The sequence below is a fragment of the Salmo salar genome, chromosome 18, assembly GCF_965601325.2.
Source record: "Salmo salar chromosome 18, fSalSal1, whole genome shotgun sequence".
Taxonomy (NCBI): Eukaryota; Metazoa; Chordata; class Actinopteri; order Salmoniformes; family Salmonidae; genus Salmo; species Salmo salar.
In genome coordinates, this window is record NC_138308.1 from 89,391,161 (window position 1) to 89,409,818 (window position 18,658).

Sequence of the window (18,658 nt, forward strand, 5' to 3'; positions counted from 1 at the left end):
TTTCCAATTGTGATCCAATTACGATCTTGTCTCATCGCTGCAACTCCCCAACCCGGCTCAGAAGGCGAAGGTCGAGTCATGCGTCTTCCGAAACATGACCCGTCAAACCGCGCTTCTTAACACCTGCTCAGTTAACTTGGAAGCCAGCTGTACCAAAGTGTCAGAGGAAACAGCGTTCAACTGACGCCCGAAGTCAGTCTGCAGGCGTCCCGCCGCCACAAGGAGTCGCTAGAGTGCGATGAGCCAAGTAAAGCCCCCCCCCGGGCCAAACCCTCCCCTAACCCGGACAACGCTGGGCCAAACCCTCCCCTAACCCGGACAACGCTGGGCCAAACCCTCCCCTAACCCGGACAACGCTGGGCCAATTGTCCGCCGCTCTATGGGACTTGCGGTCACGACCAGTTGTGACACAGCCTGGGATCGAACCCAGGTCTGTAGTGAAGCCTCACTGCGATGCAGTGCCTTAGACACTGCGTCACTCGGGAGACTGTCACAGGGGTCGTAAAATGGAGACCAAGGCGCAGCGTGTAGAGTTGCTCATTGTTACTTTATTTTATGAGAACACTTAAACAAAATAACAAAACGACAGCCAACAGTTCCGTAAGGTACTCAGATAAAACGGAAAACAACTACCCACAACCCCAAAGGAAAAACAGGCTGCCTAAGTATGGCTTCCAATCAGAGACAACGAAAAACACCTGCCTCTGACTGGAAACCATACCCGGCCAAACATGAAAACCAACACATAGAAAATGATAACTAGAACAAACCCACATAGAAACAGAAAACCCAAAATACCTACAAAACAACCCCCCTGCCACGCCCTGACCATTCTACTATGGCAAATTACCTCTTTCACTGGTCAGGATGTGACAGAGACCTATTTTTTATACATTTGCAAAAATGTTTTTGCTTTGTCATTATGGGGTATTGTGTGTAGATTGATGAGGAACATTTTTTATTTAACCATTTTACAATAAGGCTGTAACATAACAAAATGTAGAAAAGGGGAAGGGGTCTGAATACTTTCCGAATGCACTGTGGATAGATAGATTATTGAAATATTCTCTCCCTGACATGTGGCATACACCTCCCCCCCACACACACACACACAACCAACCCACCCAAATCCGAGTGAAAACCAGGCAGCAAACTAACTGACATACTGCAGTTGTGTGAATTCTTCATGTTAATCCCATTGATTTGCATGAGACGTGACGCTCTTTGTCAATCACCACTGGTCCCAGATCAGCTATGTCGCTGAGCACAAACACACACATTCACTCAAATCACCATTGTCGAACTGCATTGTGTGTACACTGAGCACTGAACCAAACCAACCGATTGTATCACCACCACCACCACCACCACCACCACCACCATGCACATTGCAAGCAAACTTACCCCCCCCCCCCCCCCCCCCCCCCCCCCCCCAGCCTATTACTGTGAAATGTTAGGGTGGGCTGCTACCACACACCACCGGGGTTGAGAGAGACAGCCAATGTCTACGTTCTCCATCCATCTATCTGTTTGTTGTTCATCCCTCCATCCTTGCGTCCCCTCATCCCCCTCTCGGGTGCAGGAGAACGGTTCCTGATCTCTTCATCTCTGATGTGTGTGTTCTGGTGATGTCTGTGTTTGTCTAATTGCGTTAGATTGGTGTGATGCAGTTGAGCCAAACCTGTACCAGTTTTAACTGTGTTATACTAGTAGGGGGAGAAAACTAACTTACCTTTAACTAATGCTAATGTTAAACTAACATTTGGGGAATGAATCTCGAAACAAGAAAGACCACCATTAACTACAGTATAAAGTGAATTGATTATTATTACAGACCATTAGTTAAAAATCTATTGCAAGTTTCAACTAAACATTTTGAGTGCAGATGTAAGCTATAGCATGGACCCTGACTGTATACTGCACTTAAGACTGAGAGAAGGTTTGTCTGTGACTCGTCTGTGTTTCTGCCACAGTGATCTGTATCTGTCAGCCCACTGTACTGCACGGCCATGTGTGTCCAAGTACACCTGAATCACAACGCCAGCCTATATCACAGAGTTGGACTAACTGGGCTCAGTTCAAACATGAGCAATTTAACATGATTTAATTTCAGATTTATTCCACTTCCCGATACAAAGAGTCACATTGATAATGTGTCTAAAAGGGGATTGCTATAGGTCTATAATCCTCTACACCAGCGGTATTTAACTCTTACTCTATGAGGTCCGGAGCCTGCTGCTTTTCTGTTCCACCTGATCATTAATTGCACCCACCTTGGTGTCCCAGGTCTAAATCAGTCCCTGATTAGAGGGGAACAATGAAAACACAAAGTAGATCTGGCTTCCAGGTCCAGAGTTGAGTTTCAGGGGTCTATAGCATCCTATTCGATTTCCTCAAATCACTATCTCCTTACCACCTATAGCTGTACTAGGAAATACAGTGTCTGGAGCTCTATCGGAGAGATGCAACAAATTCCATCATTTGGTGTTTTGTTTGACGGTGGTGGAAAACGGTGGTGGAAAACGGTGGTGGAAAACGCTGTCTCAGGCGCCGCTCCAAACTATCCCATAAGTGTTCAATTGGGTTGAGATCCGATGACTTAGACGGCCATTTCATATGGTTTACATCGTTGTTCAGGCTCATCAAACCATTCAATGACCGGTCGTGTCCTGTGGATGGCGGTATTGACCATCCTATGGGGGCATAGCCATGACAGCCAAAATAATGACCTGCCCAGCATTTTTATACATGACGCTAAGCATGATGGGATGTTGATTGCTTAAATAACTCAGGGATCACACCTGTGTGGAAGCACCTGCTTTCAGTATACTTTGTATCCCTCATTTTCCATTATTTAGGTAGTTACCTGTATTTACTTTCTATTAATAATATTATTTCAAGCATTATTGAGCCCAGTACTACTAGCCCAGCTCGGTGTGTGACTAGCGTCATCCTCATATAGTGTTGAGTGCGATGACATGTACTTCCTGTGGCTTGGCTCCACCCCCTGTGGTGTGGCCCCGCCCCCTCTGACTACACGCGTGTCCGTGACCAGGTCCCTCAAGTCAGAGTTCCAGTACCCAGGCTTCTGTCCTACTGCATGTTCTTCTGAACAAAACAAAATTTAGAACTCGTTAATCTCACTGTGACCCTGTTCTGGAAAACAAATCTAGAACCATAGAACACACAGTGCAGTCAAAGTGTTGCCAAATGATCTTGGATCTCTTGATTGTGATTTGATAAATTACTTTCTTCCCTTATTTTCTGATCATGCCTTTTTTACTCCTGCTAATCTCAATTTTCCTCTGATTGAGTACTCACACTGGTCAAAGGACCTTAACTAAAAGGACATAACTTTTGCTAGAATGTTTTTATATGTTTTGTCTTTAAATGTGGTAACAGACTGAGATTTTATAAAACAAACCATGTTTAGAAATAATCAAAACCTTTTTTAGCAACCACTATTTCTGATGATAATTTGAATGAATAATATGTTAGTTATTAACACAAACTTCTAACAGTAAATACAGTAATTGTGTTAAACTTGGAATTGACTCATTTGTTGATTAAGTAGTTGATCAACATGAATTTAGCATTATGTCGTGTAAGATAATATAGAGATGTTAGCATTTTCTCCATTATTGTTAAATACTTTAAGAACTGACACTATTTATCTTTCCCTTTCAAACTATTACAAATACTTCCGCTTCATCATATATGTACACAGCCAAACCCCAAGCAGGTATTAATTGAAATGAAATAACGATATTGAAAATAAGCTCCATAAGATTTGACTTCTTAAAAGAGTTATTTGGTTTGCCTTGAGATCTGGCTGTGTGGGATATTAGTTATCCTGTGTCTATGCTAACTCTTGTTTTACCCCTGCACATACTGCCGCCCGGCTCTGCTATACAGGGAATTCTGGGATACTTAGGTAATCCAGGTTAGACTCCATGGTGTTTGATGATGATGATGACCACTGTTGTTCTGTTGTGATAATACTGATCTGTGTTCATATTGAATAGCGGCCATTTTGTTAGCCCTGGTCCCTGATCCGTTTGTGCTCTTGCCAACTCCATTGCATTGTTGGAATGATAGCACAAACAGACTGGCACTCGAACAGACTGGCATACCAGAAGAGGATGGTGGAAGGAGCTATAGGAGGACGGGCTCATTGTAATGGCTGGGATGATATGAAGGGAACAGTATCAAACATATGGAATCCACATATTTGACTCCGTTTCATTTATTCCATTCCAGCAATTACAATGAGCCCGTCCTCCTATAGCTCCTCCCAATAGCTTCCTCTGATTCATACTGTATTTTTAAATGGTTGTATGTATAGTAGCTAATACAGCTACAGTGAAATTTGAATGGGTGTGTTTCATAAAACCAACTGTATTACAACAGGTTAGTACAGTAACCGTAGAGATGGATCAGATAGTGGTATACAGTAACCATAGAAATGGATCAGATAGTGTTCTACAGTAACCATAGAGATGGATCAGATAGTGTTCTACAGTAACCATAGAGATGGATCAGATAGTGTTCTACAGTAACCATAGAGATGGATCAGATAGTGTTCTACAGTAACCATAGAGATGGATCAGATAGTGTTATACAGTAACCATAGAGATGGATTAGGTAGTGTTATACAGTAACCATAGAGATGGATTAGATAGTGTTATACAGTAATCATAGAAATGGATCAGATAGTGTTCTACAGTAACCATAGAGATGGATCAGATAGTGTTCTACAGTAACCATAGAGATGGATCAGATAGTGTTCTACAGTAACCATAGAGATGGATCAGATAGTGTTCTACAGTAACCATAGAGATGGATCAGATAGTGTTCTACAGTAACCATAGAGATGGATCAGATAGTGTTATACAGTAAGCATAGAGATGGGTCAGATAGTGTTATACAGTAACCATAGAGATGGATTAGGTAGTGTTATACAGTAACCATAGAGATGGGTCAGATAGTGTTATACAGTAACCATAGAGATGGATCAGATATATCTAGTTTGAACTCTGGTTACTAATATTATTTTTTGTTATAATGTCAGGTTGAGTTGTTTGTTATCTCTGACCTCTGACCTCTGTGTGTGAAGGTCCTCCTGGACCCGAGGGTCCCCGTGGCCTTGGGGGCAGCGGAGGGACCAAAGGTGAGAAGGGAATCCCTGGATCTTCCGGATCCCCTGGTTTCCCCGGAGCGAAGGGAGAATTGGGATCGCCCGGATTCCCAGTAAGGAACCAAACAATTTAGATCCACTGATGTTCCTTCCCCCATTGTTAGCAGGATAAATTCCATTTCAATCATGGACCAAATTGCTTTCATTGATCCTCTCCTCTCAAATATAGATCCTAACCCGGGGAAAGGGGCTATGGGTTAGTTTGGGATTGTGTGAAGTAAATTTGAATTCCATCTGGGATTGTGATGTCACATGACCCCTGACCTCTCCCCTATCATGTGACCAGGGTATTCCTGGCCCTCCTGGTGTCAGCGGGCTGAAGGGAGACATCGGAATTCCCGGCGTTCCCGGATTCCCAGGTAAACAAGTAACAGAATTATTACATACGTTTACATTAGCAACAACATTGACATTGTCAACACTGATGTTGACTCTCTCCACTCCTTCCCTCTCCCTCTCTCCTCCCTCTCCCTCTCCTCCATCTCTCTCTTCACTCCTTCCCTCTCCTTCTCTCCTCCCTCTCTCCTCCCTCTCTCTCCACTCCTTCCCTCTCCATCCTCCTCCCTCTCCCTCTCTCGTCCTTCTCCCTCTCTCCTCCCTCTCTCTCTCCACTCCTTCTCTCTCCCTTTTTCCTCCCTCTCCCTCACTCTCTCTACCTCTCTCTTTCCACTCCAGGACTAAAGGGAGAGTCTGGAAGGCCTGGATCATCCGGTCTCGCTGGAGATCCTGGAGATCCTGGTCCAGCTGGTGAGTCTAGTGTTGCACCCTAAAGGAGAAACACCAGAAAGATGAATGGCTAAAAGCAGTGGGTGTCTGTTAGCGATCACACACACATACACTCTGACCCTCGTCTTTGTTAACTCCAGGAAACCAAGGTGACCCAGGTGTCGCTGCGACCCCCATCATGCTGAAGGGAGAACGTGGCCCCCCCGGCCCTTCAGGTCTGCCAGGCAACCGTGGCTCCCAAGGACCCCCCGGACAGGAGGGACGCTCAGGTCATTGGACTGTCACACAGTGTCTGTTTGACACAGGACTTAATTTATAAAGTTACAGTTAGCTTCGTTTTGCCAGAGAAGGCTTAAAGCTGCAGTCAGCTAGTTACTGGAGGAAGCTAGTTTTCCCCTCAAATGGAGACCACTCACTGAGTCCTCTGGTCTGTTTCAGGTCAGCCCGGTCAACCAGGGGACCCCGGTCCTGAAGGACCCCCAGGATTCAGTGGAGCCTTCGGCCGCAAGGGAGACTCTGGACCCGCCGGACAGCCAGGTAAGATTGCCATCTTGCTCAGGTCCATAGAACACTAATAATGGTTCAAACCTCCTGAACTACATACTCTATGTTACACAGACTTAACCTTCCATCTTGTTCAGGTCCTTAGCCTTGCTCAAGGGCACAGCAACAGATTTTTCACCTAGTCAGCGCAGTGATTTGAACCAGCAACCTTCGGTTACTGGGCCAATGCTCTTAACCGCTAGGCTACCTGCCGCCCAGACCTAACCTTCCATCTAGCCTACGAATAATGTTTCAAATCTCATGGAGTACATATTCTATGTTACACAGACCTAACCGTCCATTGTGTATATCAGTCATGTATCATTGTGTATATCAGTCATGTATCATTGTGTATATCAGTCATGTACAGTGCCTTCGGAAATATTCAGACCCCTTGACTTTTTTCATATTTTGTTGCATTACAGCCTTTTCTAAAATTGATTAAATATATATATATTTTTGAATGATGGAGGCCACTGTGTTCTTGGGGACTTTCAATGCTGCAGAAATGTTTTGGTACCCTTCCCCAGATCTGTGCCTCGACACAATCCTGTCTCGGAGCTCTACGGACAATTCTTTCAACCTCATGGCTTGGTTTTTGCTCTGTCAAGTACTGAGTAAAGGATCGGATATATCCAAGTTTTTTTTTTATACATTTGCAAAATGTTCTAAAAAACAGTTTTATGCTTTGTCATAATGGGGTATTGTGTGTAGATTGATAAGGGGGCAAAACGATTTAATCATTTGTAGAATAAGGCTGTAACGTAACACAATGTGGAAAAAGTAAAGGGGTCTGAATACTTTCTGAATGCATTGTGTCAATAGTCATTACAATACATATCTCTAGAAGTGTAAAATAAACTCCCATCAAGTCAACTTCGTTAGAGTAGCCTATTGTTCATTGAGTTCTTAATGTTCCTTGTTCTCTGTGTCAATGACTGGACAGTATAGACAGGATTGAGTCATCAGACAAACCTTGATCAAATACATTGAGGTGCATTTGATTTAGTTTTCCATTTTTGGGACTATTCCACTGGGTCCATTGTACCGACCAAACTAAACCAAGTATTAGAGAAGTTTTTTCACATTTTGGCTCAGGTCTGCCAGAGCAAACCAGAAATAGTTTGGCCAAATGATACTCCACGCTGGAACCATTTATTAAAATGGGTTCATATTAATATCAATCATATTCATATTAATATAATGTTATTATTATTGTCCCCTTTGTCTCCTATATCTCTCCTAGTCCATTCATATCAATACATAGCTCAAGAAGTGTAAAATAAACTAAAATCAAGTAAACTATAGTATTGTTCATTAAGTGTATTGAGTTGTTTAATGTCCGTTCTATCCCCAGGTCAGCGTGGGTACCCAGGTCCCACTGGTTCAGATGGTCAGCAGGGCCCCCCGGGTAACCCCGGCTCAGCCTCTGTGAACCATGGCTTCCTGATCTCTAGACACAGCCAGGCTGACTATGTCCCTCCCTGCCCCGAAGGGACCAGCCTCATCTACGACGGATTCTCTCTGCTCTACGTACAGGGCAACGAGAGGGCACACGGACAGGACCTAGGTAACACACACACACACACCCACACACCCACCCACACACACACACACACACACACACACACACACACACACACACACACACACACACACACACAAATGAGAGGGCACACAGACATGACCTGGGTATGGATGGAGACTGGAGATACACGATGACATGCACATGCATGAACATAGATGGTTGTTGTTGTGAGAGAAGCAACTCACAGCATTAACCTCAAATCTTCTCTTCACTTATTTTTTCCTGTTTCCTTCTGTTTCCCTCCCCTCACGCCCTCTCTCCTCTCATCTCATTTGTCAGGTACTGCTGGTAGTTGCCTGCGTCGGTTCAGCACCATGCCATTCATGTTCTGTAACATCAACAACGTGTGTAACTTCGCCTCCCGTAACGACTACTCCTATTGGCTGTCTACACCCATGCCCATGCCCATGAGTATGGCCCCCATCACAGGAGAAGGCATCAAACCTTACATCAGCAGGTAGGGAGGGAGGGAGGGAGGGAGGGAGGGAGGGAGGGAGGGAGGGAGGGGAAAGATACAGTAGGGGACTATGATTTGATAACGTCTAAGGGTGTTTTCACACTTGGTCCATTTGAGACATTTTTTGTGAACTCAGTGCATTTTTTTAGTGCAGGGTAAACACTCCAAAGGAATTCAGACCCTCAAAAGAACCCCTGAAGCTGAGACAATCTCGAGAGGTGGTCTGAGATCAGATCACTTCATTAGGGCAATGTGAATACAAAGCTCCCCAGGTTCACTTGTCATTATTCCTGCACCACACACTAGACTACCGTAACACTGTCTCCCCTGACAGAACCCCTCACACTAGACTACTGACATAACCCCTCACACTAGACTACTGACATAACCCCTCACACTAGACTACTGACATAACCCCTCACACTAGACTACCGACATAACCCCTCACACTAGACTACTGACATAACCCCTCACACTAGACTACTGACATAACCCCTCACACTAGACTACCGACATAACCCCTCACACTAGACTACCGACATAACCCCTCACACTAGACTACCGACATAACCCCTCACACTAGACTACCGACATAACCCCTCACACTAGACTACCGACATAACCCCTCACACTAGACTACCGACATAACCCCTCACACTAGACTACCGACATAACCCCTCACACTAGACTACCGACATAACCCCTCACACTAGACTACCGACATAACCCCTCACACTAGACTACCGACATAACCCCTCACATTGGTTCCACAAAAGAGAAGATGATGATGTGCGGGTTTGCTGAAAAAATATTGATTAGCGATTGTCAAGGTTGCACAGGAGTTCCAGAATATGTGTGGAGTTTTTAGTTCAGATTATTTGTTTGCAATATGTGGATCTATAGGCTAAGAGAGAGATTCATAAACTGTTTATTGATTGTGGGGTTTGAATAGTGTGAGAAGACAACAACATAGGGCACAAAATCGTTCTAGCTCTTAAAGGGGCAGTAGCCTACATTGGGTGTACCATTTTCAATTAGGCCAACAGCATTATTTAATCTGCAGTTATTCTTCTGCTATTTAATCTGTTACCAATAATATTTATATGTAATATTGATGTAAAATGTAAATATTATCTTCTGATTAAAATTATTATGTCTAATCTTTTAACTAAATGCAATGTTTTCAAGGGTTGGAACCGGTTCAGGAAACAGAACCGAAAACCGGAAAATAACACAATTATTTGAGCAACAGAACCCAAACCCAAAACGAAAGTTATATATACTGTTCTGGAACATAACTGTTATTTTAAAAACATGGGAACCGGTTAATAATGTTATTTTACGTTCCAGGCATTTTTTCCATTCCCACAAAAATCTCAACAAAGCGCCTATGCAAAGCCCTCACTCTGTCACTCAGAAAGTTATTCCAGTGTCTGGCTGCCAGCTGGATGTGCCAGTGGGTGTTTGTATGCTACCTGCCCCTCCCCTTCTGAAGCATAGGTTACTGTAGCCCCTCCCCCTCTGAAGCATAGGTTACTGTAGCCCCTCCCCCTCTGAAGCATAGGTTACTGTAGCCCCTCCCCCTCTGAAGCATAGGTTACTGTAGCCCCTCCTCCTCAGAAGCATATGTTACTGTAGTCCCTCCCCCTCAGATGCATATGTTACTGTAGCCCCTCCCCCTCAGATGCATATGTTACTGTAGCCCCTCCCCCTCTAAAGCATAGGTTACTGTAGCCCCTCCCCCTCATATGCATTTGTTATTGTAGCCCCTCCCCGTCTAAAGCATAGGTTACTGTAGCCTACTGACAGCGTTACAAGCGTAATTCAGAAATTAGGGAGAGATGTTTAATTAGAGAATGGATTTACTTTTTCAATACTAGTTAAGGATACTATAGTTATCATGTTTCACATTGGATTTATTAACTACTAAAAGGTAAGATGTGTTTTTAATTTTAGTGCTGCTTTGCACACACAAGTTTGTTAGATAGCTAGCTAACATTTGCTCTGGTCCAAAGTTAAACCAACACAGAAGTTCAAAGACATTCAAAGTTCCTCCATAGAAGGCGCTCCTCCGTAGGTATAATTCTGTGGTCCTAATTCAGATAATGCATATTATAACAAGATGTCCAGCGCTTCGAGGCAAGCTTCCTCCATCCTCTCTTGCTTGCACCTCACCCTCTAAATTTCAGTTGCATCTTGCACCCTGTTTCATTATAATGAAACCATGCTGTGGCAGCAAAATACAATTTCCTCTTAACAACTTTCCTATACAGATTAAATCACTTACCCGCTCCACAGCAAGCTGTTCTATCCACACTGAATGGTGAAGTAATTTAATGTCACGCTAAATGTAAAAAATATATATATTTCAGAGGTTTAAAAAATAACCGAAAGGAACACTATAAAACCAGCCTTTTTTTGGTTTGAATCGGTTCAAAACTGTATTTTGCTGGTTGGAATGGCATCAAACACATGGAAACGATTCCACTGATTCCGCTCCAGCCATTACCATGAGCCCATCCTCCCCAATTAAGGTCCCACCAACCTCCATGTGAAGTAGGTATATCTCGCTGTACGATAACACGTTCTGATGGAATGGCTTGTCCTGTACTTTTACCTAGTACATTGAGTGAATGCTTGTGGAGGAAAAAAATAAATATTGGTTCCTTTTCTAAACATAACAATGTGAATGCAAAGAGGACTCAGACCATCAAATAGGTGACGTGAACTGGCAAAAGAGTCTGGCAAAAGAGTCTGGCAAACTTTGGTTCAAAAGTAAAGGCAGTGTGAGCGTTCTAAGATCTCTGAGACTAGATGTGAAAAGTGTGTGTTTAACTCCTCGGTGTGTGTATGTTATTAGGTGTGCAGTGTGTGAGGCCCCTGCCATGGTGATCGCTGTGCACAGTCAAACCATTCAGATCCCCACCTGCCCCAACTACTGGGAACCACTGTGGATCGGATACTCCTTCATGATGGTACACACAGACACACACTCTCTCTCTCACACACACACTCTCTCTCTCTCTCTCACACTCTCACTCTCTCTCACTCTCTCTCTCACTCACTCACTCACTCACTCACTCACTCACTCACTCACTCACTCACTCACTCACTCACTCACTCACTCACTCACTCACTCACTCACTCACTCACTCACACACACACACCAACCAACCCTTGCCAAAGTACACATGAATCAAGTTTTACATTTTAAGTGTGTTAACAACACATATTCAAAGCCCACTATATCCACACACAAATTCCTCTTTATTTCACTCTTCTCTCTTGCTCTCTCGCTCTCCCTCCACCTCCCTCTCTAACAGCACACCAGTGCAGGTGCTGAGGGCTCTGGTCAGGCTCTGGCCTCTCCTGGCTCCTGTCTCGAGGAGTTCCGGAGCTCTCCCTTCATCGAGTGTCACGGCCGAGGGACCTGCAACTACTATGGCAACACATACAGCTTCTGGCTGGCCACTGTCGACCAATCAAAAATGTTCAGGTACCATCAATAAATCGACCAATGATTTTCCAAACAGGAAATGTTTAGGTACAAGACACTGAGGTTGCAACTGAAATAGCACCCTATTCCCTATATAGTGCACTCTAGCTAGAACTGGAAGTGCTAGCTAAACAGATTGGTTATTTTCATATACGATGTAAATATCCCAGTGATCATACAGTGATGCCAACCCCTGACCTGTAACCCCTGACCCATAACAGGAAGCCACAGTCAGAGACGCTGAAGGCAGGTAACCTATCGACGCGCATTAGCCGCTGTGTGGTCTGTATGAAGAGGACGTAACAGCGTGGTGGCAACCGTTGCCGGGGACGACCGACAACGACAATGGCGGCAGGCGGGCGGAGTGGGGGTGATGTTGACGTCTCCGTGAGAACAAGGTGGAATTCCAATGGTGCATTGTCTTCCGGAAACAGCAACTTAAATGGTGCTACTGTGCAACACAGCAAGAAAAGAAAAAAAAACGTTGATAAAATGAATTTATTTAATCTTTTATTATTTTTACTTACCTCAAGTACGTCAAAAAGAAACACACAAAATCCACAAAAGGTGCCATGGTGAATGTGTGACAAAAGTGCATTTTGTTTAAATTTTTTCTCTATTTCGCAGAGAATATATATATATATATAAAGTGTTATCAATAATGGTAACACTTCATTTTAAGGGGTCCTTATTACAGTGTAATTAGATGTGTAATTGCGCTGTATCAAATATTGTAGTTAATTGTAATAACTCATAGTCACACTGTAATAACAACATGTAACTGGTGATAATTGCAGTCTGTAATTACAGAGGTGTAACAACAAATGCTTGTTACCATGCTTACCATGCTTGTTACCATGCTTACCATGCTTGTTACCATGCTTGTTACCATGCTTACCATGCTTGTTAGGAAAGTCTCCACTAAATTCACCAATAAGTGTCAACTGTCACAAGGTTGTAATCTCTTCTGGACAGATGTTCTGGGTCCAAGATTACAACGTTTCGTGAGTAGGCTCTAATTACCTACCCCCAATAGGCTCTAATTACCTACCCGTGAAGGCGCATGCTTCAAAATCTCCACTCGTTGTTGCTAGCAGTTGCCCCCCAAAAGTGTATCAACTTGGTTGAGTTTCCAAAAACAGATCAGGTATAGGACAACCTCACTGGGGTCTACCATATGGGTGTCATACCCTGAATTATAATATATATATTTTACTTATAATGAATGTGTATGTTGTCCATTATGTGGGAGGATAAAACCACAAGTACACCGCAGACTACATATAATATCTGCATAAGTACAATATAATTACTAGATGTTACACAGGGTTTCAGATAGTTAAAATGAAGTGTATCTTGATGGTTACTTACTTGTAATTAACGTGTACTTATATAGTACATTGCCCACCCTGACAACTTGGCCCTCATTGTAACGCTTCTGGAAGCACCATCCAAGTGAGAAAATAAACACACTAGTATACAACAGAGTACATGTAATATATGTATAAGTACAATGTAATTACTTCTGCTAGCTAATCCAAAAAATCTCAACAGATTGCATGGAAAGTCTATTCCGTAGATGATAACTAACTAGCTAGCTAGCCTAGTTGGTAGGCCCAATAAAAACGGCATCTAACATTTGCTAGCTAGCTAGCCAACACAAGGCTAGCTAACTACCTATGTTAAATCGTCCAGCAGAATTCATGTATCAAAAAAGGTAGAACAAATTGCATGGAAAATGTACTTTCTCTCTCCTGTGTTGATGTTTTTGACCTACAACACTTTGTTTTTTTTCGCGGAAATCATTCATATCTGGATTTTGCACAATGACCTTCTCGACCCTGTTTTTTGCACACTGTTACATGATGTCAGCATCAACACGTGGGCACGTTCGAGGTCATTATTTCGAGCATGTTGCACAAATGGGAAGATTTTGACATGATGCTTTAATTCCTGCAAAAAAAAGTATAATTGCACCAATGCATCCCATCTAAAAGTGAGAATGTTCCTCAACAGTGAAACCCTTGCAAAGTTACATGATGGAATAAGAGTTTGTCTTATGACCATTTTAAGTGCATTTATATACCATTATTCAACCAAGCTTAATAGGCTTACAATTTGGCAGCACGAATAACTATCTCACAATTTTAACCATAACTGTTTGTGTCTAAAAATGTTTAATTGATGGTTAAAGTAATTGACCAATTGTCAAATGCACCATTAAATAAAAAATAAAAAACAATGTTGATGTGAACCATTTGGGAACCCGTTTTTGCCGTTGGACCTGGGTATCAGACTCAAGATCTTTTTTTGCAGAGTTGTGTCAATGAGGTGGTCGGTTTTTAATTGGCTAACACTTATCACGTGGTTTGTGCAGGCTGAAATATGGTGCGTTGGGATACTATCGGAAACTGTAACATTTATAACAAGCATGGTAACAACCATTTGTTGTTACACCCCTGTGTGTAACAATATTTACCACCAGTTACATATTGTTATCACAGTGTAACTATAAGTTAGAGTTATTACAATTAACTACAGTATTTGATACAGTGTAATTACATATGTGATATGGACCCATTAAAATGAAAGGTTACCAAAATAATATGTGGATTTTTGGTTATTGGCACAGACGAGGTACATCATTTTGTTTTTAGACAGATGTGCTATTTTTTAGTTTTTTGTATTTTTTGTTTTGTTGTTACCAAATCGGCACTTTGACCTCGGAACATCAAAGAGAACAGATGCACTGATGAGCTTTCTTAGCAAGACTGCTGATTTTCTAGGCTTACATTTTTTTAATGAATCTTTCCATCGTTCTTTTTTAAAAGTTTTTTCTCCTTGGTGCTACTAACTAACACTGCTGTATCTCTCCCAGCCCGTTAACTACTGGCCTTTTTTCTCTTCATGTAAGTAATTCAATGTGTATATTATGTAAGACATAAAATAGGTATTTAGCTATATTACGAATTTCTGGGTTATTTTTGTTTGTTCACTCTGCTTCACACATTGCATTGATTTATGGATTCATTAATTCACTCACTCGCTCACAAATATTGTACAAAGTATGGCATCAATAAATGAAACAGTATTTTCTATATATATATATATATATATATATAAAAAGTATAATTATACCAACTTTATTTGGATACGGGCCTGAGGTTTTTTCATCATTCATTTATTTTATCTCCAAAAGGTCGTAATTTTTTTCCCATTTCACAAAACTATTGACTGTTGTCCTCCTCCTGACAACAAAAGTGTTTCCCGGTCAACTAATCAAAGACCCTATCCTATGATGATGTACTGTGTATGATAATGCTAATCACTCAAGCTTTTATATTTGATTTTTACTAGTAATCTATCGTTGAATGCGATAATAGGTTGATCATTAAATCCACTCCACACCTTAATAGAAAATGACTAAAGTAAAAGTGAGAGTCACCCAATAAAATACTACTTGAGTAAAAGTCTAAAAGTATTTGGTTTTAAATAAATCATTTCAAATTCCTTATATTAAGTAAACCAGATGGCACAATTCTCTTGTTTTTATTTTATTTACGACTAGCCAGGGTTACACTCCAACACTCAGACATCATTTACAAACTAAGCATGTGTGTTTAGTGAGTCCACCAGATCAGAGGCAGTAGGGATGACCAGGGGTGTTTTCTTGAAAGGGCGTGAATTGGACCATTTTCCTGTCCTACTAAGCATTCGAAATGTAACGAGTACTTTTGGGTGATAGGGAAAATGTATGGAGTAAAAAGTACATGATTTTCTTTAGGAATGTAGTGAAGTAAAAGTTGTCAAAAATATAAATAGTAAAGTAAACTACAGATACCCCAAAAAACGACATAAGTAGTACCTTAAAGTATTTTTAATTAAGTATTTTACACCACTGATTAATTCACATCTTTACTCTGGTCTACATTGTCCCACTATGAACTGGCGGTAGTACATTGTGTATTGTTATGTACTGCAAGAATAGAATTGAATAGAATTTGGTCTATTATTTCTTTTTCTATTCTAAGGCCAATGAGGAGAGCTGTAGGGGGATGATTCTTCCTGTGATGTTTTTCCAAGCTACTTTTTTATTATTATTGTAATGTACTTCTGGGGTGTGAAAATCTATTGTTGTTTTTGTTTATTTCATGTTATGTTATTCAGAAGTTGTTATAAACTTTTAAGACTGAAAAATAAACCCAAAGTCCATCGTTTTGTGTGCAAATGTTTCCCCCCTATCTTGAAAGTGCACACTATTTTGAAAGTGCACACTATTTTGGAAGTGCACACTGTCTTGGAAGTGCCGATAAAGATTAGGCAGGATGATTTTTTTTTTTTTTTATGAGCATGGCCTTATTTCTATTACAATAAGCAATAAGGAAATGGCAGTGCAATTTCTTCACAGTGCATCTTTAAGTGAAAGTAGAAAAAAAATGCTATGAAATATAGCTAGCTCTCTCTATCTCGCTTGTTTCTCCTTCAACTTTTGTATTGTTTCACTATTTCTATTTTTATTAAATTCACTAAGGAGGATGGTCCTCCCCTTTCTCCTTTGAGGAGCCTCCACTACTGTAACAGTACCTTGACTAATGTCCTTCTGTGCATTGTCTTATCGTCATGCCTGCAGCTCACACAATACACTTTAATCCTGCACTGCCAAGCTTCAAGGAGACATTGACTATGCTAGACAATCACTAGAGATATGATTGCATATCATAGAATGGAGTAGAATTACTGTCTGTAAATCAATGTTGTAATTCACACCATACTGTACGGTGAGGGTTCCACCACTTTGCTATGGGAGAAACTGTAATGTCTCAAAGCCACCACTTGAGGGAGCAAGATGAAGGGAGGAGGGAACAGTGGATCAACGTCAGTCCCTAAATAACATTTAAAAAGCTAATGAATTAATCTAAATTAGCTTACATATACCTAAATAGCCCTTATTAAAGAAAACCAATAAAACACAAATAGATCATTAAACCACACTGCAAGCTGTTTTGATTCCTGATATAGTTATTTACTCTAGTCCTATTACTATTGTCCTCAGGTCACGTTAAAGCTACCTGTCTGTTTCTCACAATGGGTCTTTAACTCTAATATTAGACCCATTATAGGCTCATTGAGTAGCGTAGAATGATGAATTAATCCTTTTTTAAGGACTTGGGCTTGGAAGGATGTGACAGTACGTGTCTCTCTGTGGCCCCATACATACTCAGTTGTACAACTGATGTAGCCTACAATGCATTTGACACAACGGTTTTGATACAACCATTGTGCAGTGTCTCCACAACGCTTGGGATAGCCCAGCCATAGGGCAGTTCAGGCAAGCACCAGGTGGATTGGTACATATTTAGGATAATAGGATAGAATAATAGGCTAGGGTAATAAGCTAATTGGATAATAGAGTAGGATAATAGGATAGAATAATAGGCTAGGGTAATAGGCTAATTGGATTATAGACTAGGATAATAGGATAGAATAATAGGCTAGGGTAATAGGCTAATTGGATAATAGACTAGGATAATAGGATGGAATAATAGGCTAGGGAAATAGGCTAGGATAATAGGCCAGGGTAATAGGCTAATAGGATAATAGACTAGGATAATATGATAGAATAATAGGCTAGGGTAATAGACTAGGATAATAGGCCAGGGTAATAGGCTAATAGGATAATAGACTAGGATAATAGGATAGAATAATAGGCTAGGGTAATAGGCTAGGATAATAGGCTATTAGGATAATAGGCTATTAGGATAATAGGCTCGGATAATATGATAGGATAATAGGATAGGATAATATGCTAAAAGAATAATAGGCTAGGTTAATAGTCTAGGATAATAGGATAGTTAGCAATTAAGATCAGTTAAGAGCATTGGGCCAGTAACCAAAAGAGCTCTGATTCGAATCCCCAAGCTGACTAGGTGAAAATTCTGTCGATGTCCCCTTGAGCAAGGCACTTAATTACTCATGTAGTTCGCTCTGGATAAGAGCGTCTGCTAAATGACTAAAATGTCAAATTGGCAAATCGCGCAGTTAAGACACTGATGCCCTTTGCAACCACAGACCTATGTGAGAGTGGATTCTCGGCCTTCACTAGCATGAAAACTAAATACAGGCACAGACTGTGTGTGGAAAATGATTTAAGTCTCTCTCTAATACAACCCAACATTGCAGAGTTATGTGCATCCTTTCAAGCACACCCTTCCTCATTAACCTGTGGTGAATTATTCATAATTTGTTATGACAAAATAAGTTTTATCTGTAAGATGGCTAAATATAGAGAAAATTATTGATTATTATTATATTATTATTTCTGCTCTGGTCCTATAAGAGTTCTTTGTCACTTCCAACGAGGCGGGTTGTGACAAAAACTCACACTCATTCTAATGTTTAATAAATGTATCGTATAGTGTGTGTGTGGCAGGCTTACAAAGATGTCAAAAAACAGGTGTATTCCTATTGCAGGTTGTTTTCTATAGCAGGTGGAATCCTATAGCAGGACGATTCCTATAGCAGGATGATTCCTATGGCATGTTGATTCCTATGGCATGTTGATTCCTATAGCAGGTTGATTCCTATAGCAGGTTGATTCCTATAGCAGTTTGATTCCTATAGCAGTTTGATTACTATAGCAGGTTGATTCCT

At 41.4% G+C, this 18,658-nt stretch overlaps 1 protein-coding gene across 1 annotated transcript in view; it reads left to right on the plus strand.

The window, feature by feature from the left end:
- LOC106577877 (uncharacterized) overlaps positions 1-16,224 on the plus strand; it is a 90,683-nt gene extending 74,459 nt beyond the window's left edge. The window contains exons 39-48 of the mRNA XM_014156297.3: positions 5,117-5,250; positions 5,484-5,556; positions 5,873-5,944; positions 6,064-6,192; positions 6,362-6,460; positions 7,824-8,036; positions 8,334-8,511; positions 11,372-11,486; positions 11,835-12,007; positions 12,229-16,224. Coding sequence (XP_014011772.3) covers positions 5,117-5,250; positions 5,484-5,556; positions 5,873-5,944; positions 6,064-6,192; positions 6,362-6,460; positions 7,824-8,036; positions 8,334-8,511; positions 11,372-11,486; positions 11,835-12,007; positions 12,229-12,310 — 1,268 coding nt within the window. The 3' untranslated portion in view covers positions 12,311-16,224. The remainder of the gene's footprint in view (positions 1-5,116; positions 5,251-5,483; positions 5,557-5,872; positions 5,945-6,063; positions 6,193-6,361; positions 6,461-7,823; positions 8,037-8,333; positions 8,512-11,371; positions 11,487-11,834; positions 12,008-12,228) is intronic.
- Positions 16,225-18,658: the final 2,434 nt, after the last annotated feature.